This window comes from Arachis ipaensis, chromosome B03 (assembly GCF_000816755.2).
Source record: "Arachis ipaensis cultivar K30076 chromosome B03, Araip1.1, whole genome shotgun sequence".
Lineage (NCBI taxonomy): Eukaryota > Viridiplantae > Streptophyta > Magnoliopsida > Fabales > Fabaceae > Arachis > Arachis ipaensis.
The window spans coordinates 3,279,226-3,285,141 of record NC_029787.2 but is presented as its reverse complement, the minus strand read 5'-3'; the positions used below and the strand labels follow the sequence as shown (position 1 = coordinate 3,285,141).

Sequence of the window (5,916 nt, the reverse complement as noted above, 5' to 3'; positions counted from 1 at the left end):
ACTTTTTATGTTTGGATCAGATATCAAATATATCCATAAAATAAAAAATATAAAAAAATTTATTTTTATAAAAAAAAGTCAATAATTTTTTTTGTTTACTTTTTTAAACATATTTACTTCTATCTGATTAGAGTGTGGATCCGATTCGATCCAATCCGATCATCTTACAGATCAGATCATATTCTCAAATTACAGATCAGATACGGATAAATACGGTGGATTTATATGGATATGATCTAATCTATGAACACCCCTAACTATTACTATAGGTTCATTATTGCAAAAGAATGTTTCTTTTATTATAAACTATTATTAGATTTTAATTACCATTAAAACAACTGAATGGTCAACTTAATTACCATTATTATATCCATAGTTGTAAAAATCGAACTGGATAGGTTGGTTCGACCAGAAAACTAATGAACCGGACTAGAACTGGATTATAGTCCAGTTCAGTTTACTCTTTGGACCGTTTAAAGAATAAAATCGGTGTGAACTGGTAAGAACCGGTGCAAACCGGTCTAACCAAACTGGTCTGCTTGAAAAAAATTTTAAAATGTCTCCACAAGATCTCGAACCAAGAACCTTGGAGCAAAAGTAACCTCTACTTGCCACTTAGCTATATAATAATAATATAGTAATTATTTTATATATTGTACGAATATAAATTAATTATTTTTTTTATTTATAAAAATTTTTAAACGCTTGAGCTTGTTTTATATATATATATATATATATTTATGAATGTGATATATTTTTTATGTAAATAATCTTTTAAAAAAATCTAATAGTTAATCTATTACTTTTTTTGTTTTAGTCCAAATTAAATATTTTTTAGTGTTTTTGGAAAGAAAATCTTTTGAGAAATTTAATAATATGTGATGAGGAACACGGAATAAATTATACAGAAACCAATTAAAACACAATATAAAAACATCTTTAAAAAAAGACGTTTTAGGCATGTTTATCTGAGTGGCTTCCAAAAAAAATATCTATAAAGTCTTTTAAAATGACAAATATAGACACATTAGTTTAAATTAAAACCTTTTCCTCTAACATAAGAGTTAATTTGAAGGTTGTGGATGAATATTTCATTTTAAATGATCATAACAATATTGTTAAGAAAATTGTTAGGAAAAAAAAAATGAAGTTATTAATATAGAATTTAGTTAAGTTATCTGGTTTGTGCTTTGGGAGTGTAACTCATTTGGATGTTGTATATGTATATATACTCACAAGTCACAACCACCATTGCTTCCTAAGCAATACAAATACATAACTACGTGAAAAATTATTTTAAGGACTTAATTAAGTTTGTAGTAATAATGCATAAAATGTTGACTTTATGTACCAAATAATAAAATACTTCGGAAGCAAGACATCGATCACAACCTTCAACTTTCTACCTTTATTATTTGTAGTACTATTTTTTAATTAATTCATATCAACGCGTATTCTTCTGCTTTTCTTTCTTTTTTATTTTTTTGGTCCTTTACAATTTAGTATATTATTATATCTATCAAAGAAAGAAAAGAAGAAAAAGGTGTGGAATGAGTCATGAAGTCATAATAGAGTGATTAATACTCTGATTATGATTAGTTTTGTATTTAGTGAGTGGAATATGTAGATAACGACTTCATTTGCATTAGGAGTCACATCATTGTGTGATCACAAATACATGGGAATTTCTTTTTTTTTTTTTGGATATTTCTTGTTATTTTGATTTTTATAATAAAATATGAACCTTCATTTTGATATCACATAAGATTAGATAATCGTATAAAAAATTATTAATAATTTATATTATTAGTACATTTAAATTAAATCTATTAAAATTTAAAATAGAAGAAATAAGCAAAAGTGTATTATAATTTTATTGAAAAAATGGGATTTTGTAATTATATATTGCTATTTTGATTTTTGATACAAACAAATAACAACAACAACAAAATCTTGTCTCACTAGGTGGGATCGGATACATGAATCAAACGATGTCATTGAGCTCTATTATGTATCATATTAATAGAAATACTGTTTACATGTAGATCTCGTTTGACCACCTCATGGATTGTCTTCAAAGGTCTTCCTCTGCCTTTCACCCATTATCCATCTTCCATCTCATCCACCTTTCTGACTAGGTGTTCTGTCGGTCTTTTTCTCACATATCCGAACCACCTGAGACGCAATTCTACCACCTTTTCCACAATAGATGCTACTCCAACTTTCTCTCTCTTATATCTTCATTCCTTATTTTATCCAATCGTGTATAACCACCCATCCATCTCAATATCTTCATCTTTGCCACACTTAGCTTATGTTCGTGCCCCCTTTGACCGCCCAACACTCTGTACCATAAAGCATAGCCGGTCTGATAGCAGTGCGATAAAATTTACCTTTAAGTTTCAAATGCACTTTTTTGTCACATATAAAACCAAATGCACTCCGCCATTTAGACCAACCTGCTTAGAACCTATGATTTACATCCTATTCAATATCTTCATTATCCTGTATGATGCACTCAAGATACTTAAAACTCTTAACTTTTCGTATGATGTTATCTCCAATCTTCACCTTTATATTAGGGTTTTTCCTTCGCATGCCGAACTTATATTCCATATATTCCATCTTACTGCGGCTTATGCGCAGACCATACACTTCTAGAGCTTCTCTCCGTAACTACAACTTCTTATTTAGATCTTCTCTTGACTCTCCCATAAGGACGATATCATTGGCAAAAAGTATGCACCATGATACAGGCTTTTGGATATGCTCTGTGAGTACTTTCAAGACTAATGTGAAAATGTATGGATTTAAGGATGATCCCTGGTGTAATCCTATACTGATAGGAAATTCCTCTGTCACACCACCCTGAGTCTTCACACTAGTTGTAGCCCCATCATATATATGCGATCCTTATTCTCTTATTTTCTAAAACATTCCATAAGACCTCCATTGGCACTTTATCATACGCTTTTTCCAAATCAATAAACATCATATGTAGATCCTTTTTATTACTATGATGATACCTCTCTATAATTCTTTTTAACAGGTATATAGCTTCAGTGGTGGATCTGTCTAGCATAAAACCAAATTGGTTCTCTGTTACTTGTGTCTCTTGTCTCAACCTCCGTTTTATCACTATTTTCCATAATTTCATGGTATGGCTCATGAACTTGATCCCTCTATAGTTTTCGCAACTTTATATATTCCCTTTATTCTTGTAGATAGGTATCAAGGTGTTCTTTCTCCACTCATCTGGCATCTTCTTAGACCTTAAAATCTCATTAAAAAACTTGGTTAACCAACTGACGTCTTTCTCTCTAAAGCCCTTCTAAACTTCAATCGGAATATTATCGGGTCCTACTACCCTACCATTTTTCATCCGCTTTAGAGCCTCTTTTATTTCGAAGTCTCGAATCTTTCGATAATAATCAAAATTTTGATTTTCTTCTCTCATACATAACCCACCAAGACTCAAAAATCCTTGATTTTTGATATGCATTTTTTTTTTTTTTTCTATTTATAAAGGCAGAGATTCTTAATAGATTATTGATCAAGCTAATTTATTTAGCTAAAGGGCATTATTCTACATGTCTGCCAAATGATATTGTTGCATAATAATAGAGCACAACTAAGAGAAAAATTAAAGAATAAGAATGTCATAATAATGGATAAAATAAATTCTCATGACATGATAGCTGGCATATTCTAATTGGCAAGTTGACCATACCCAAATTAAATCATACGAAGAAGGATAGTATCAAATAGTAGCGTGGTATATTAATTATCATCAAGCCATTTGATCAAGGTAGTAATAGTACTTTAATTTGAAGTTTAATTGAGCATAATACAATATTTATTTTATTCCTTAAGAGAATAATATTAAATTATACTACAAAGTTCCTCAGAAGATAAGGGGCTGTTTAATTTGCATCTCAATTTTGGTTGCATACAAAGTTAAGTTGGTTTAGTAGTTAGCTCATTAGTCCATCGTGAAAAGTAAAAAAAAGTTTGTTTTATAATCTCAAACTAAATAGCTTTTCAATAATTTTTTTAAGTAAATTAAAAAACAGAGAATAATGGGAAAATTGGTGTACAATGGAAAATTGATTTTGAATGGTCTTAATAGTTGTGACAATTTAGGTTTAGTTGAGATTTAACACTCTACAATTTAGTTTATTTTTTCATTCTATTAAGAGTAAATTATTGTTTTTATATATAAAAATTAAAAATATTAATAAATTTATCTATAAATAAAATTAATATTTAAATTCATTTGGATACATTTATAATACAGGGATCATCTTTTATTAATATAGAAATAGTTTTGTCATTTATAAGTATTTTGGATTTTTATGGATAAAAATTATAACTTATTCTGCTGTGAGAGGAACCTTTCATGTCTAAATTGATAAATACTCAATCATATGAAGTATTTCTCCATAAACAATGCATGGAAATATAAACTAAATAAAACAATAGCATGTGCAAATCCATCCTCTCCTTTTTTTTTTATTTGTTGAAAATGCAAAATTGTATATCTATCTGTGGCTAAGGTATTGAGAATAATGAATAGTATAGAAGCACAATAATTGGAGTAACTCTAAACTTTAAACTTTCCATTAAAATAAGATAACAATTTCATTCATAGTTTAATACTACTTTGGGTGTGTTATATATAACATATACATTATTAATAAGAGTAATTCAGTGAGCTACACTAAAGTTACAAAGCAAGGTTTGTTTTCAGGCACTAATAGATTGAGGACTGAAATTTAATATTGGGTTTTGTAATTAGATATATTGTAATTAAAATTTTAGTTTCGAGACACAAAATTTTAGTTCCTTTAGTACCTCTAAAAAGTAGGAATATAGGAGACTAAAATTTTTAGAGATAAAGATTAAAGTTTTAATAATATTTTTTTTTAAAATATTCTAATTTAACTTTTCAATTTTTAAATTTATTTTTTAATCTCCATATTTATCTTAAACTAAATATAATACTAAGATAAGCTTTAATCTTTATCTTTTAGTCTCTGTCTCTCAACCTTAAATTTTCAATCTTAATCTCAGTCTTCGTTCCAAACACAACCTAAAAGAGCATGTTTCTTCTTAATTTTTATACAACAGAGTCTTTGCTTATTGATTTCAGGGGCTCATTATTCTCTTTTTGTTCGTTTAATAAAAGTGCTGATCGTCTTTGCCTTTTACCTGTAAAGAATAATGTAATAAATAAACAAATTATTACAAACATCATGAACATATATATAAAAAAGAATTTACATTAATAAAAATTATATTAACTGAATTTAATCTAGCTAGCTATTTCATATCACAAAGAGGTATATAGATAATATATTTGTTGTAAAATCAGATATAGATGGGTAATTATGAAAACATTAATTTTTTTAATTCTATTTTTTTTCTCATCTTTTAAAACACTTACCAAACACAATAATAAACAATAAGGAGATCATAATTAAAAAAAAAAAAGAAAGTGAAGAAAGAAAAGAGAGTGTGACCTGAGATGGCAATGGAGGATCCATTGATTGATTGTTTGTTTGTATTGTCTTGAATGCAGAAATAAGAGTACAAGGCCATACCAAAAATGGCAACAAGAATGCCAATGATGTTTCTAAAAGTGAAAGGGTCCTTTAATATTAAGTAGCCAACTCCAAGAACAAGGCAAGTCTTGAGATGCCCTAGAACTTGATAGGTTACTGGTGATGTTTTTCCAATCACTAGAAATGTGCTGAAGTTTACTGATACAGCTATTATACAAGATAATACTATGAATACCTGAAAAAAAAAGAAATTAATTAGGTCAAATATCCCCAAAAATTTGATTCAACATAAGTTTAATCGAAATTCAATCGGATATAATAAAATAATATATTTTTATATAAAAAAAAATTT

General features: G+C 28.0%; 1 protein-coding gene across 1 annotated transcript in view; it reads right to left on the bottom strand.

Moving 5' to 3' along the window:
• The window catches only part of LOC107632367 (UDP-xylose transporter 1-like), a 4,689-nt gene continuing 3,371 nt past the window's right edge, over window positions 4,599-5,916 (bottom strand). The window contains exons 7-8 of the mRNA XM_016336055.2: window positions 5,523-5,799; window positions 4,599-5,211 (exon numbers count right to left, since the gene is read on the bottom strand). Coding sequence (XP_016191541.2) covers window positions 5,120-5,211; window positions 5,523-5,799 — 369 coding nt within the window. The 3' untranslated portion in view covers window positions 4,599-5,119. The remainder of the gene's footprint in view (window positions 5,212-5,522; window positions 5,800-5,916) is intronic.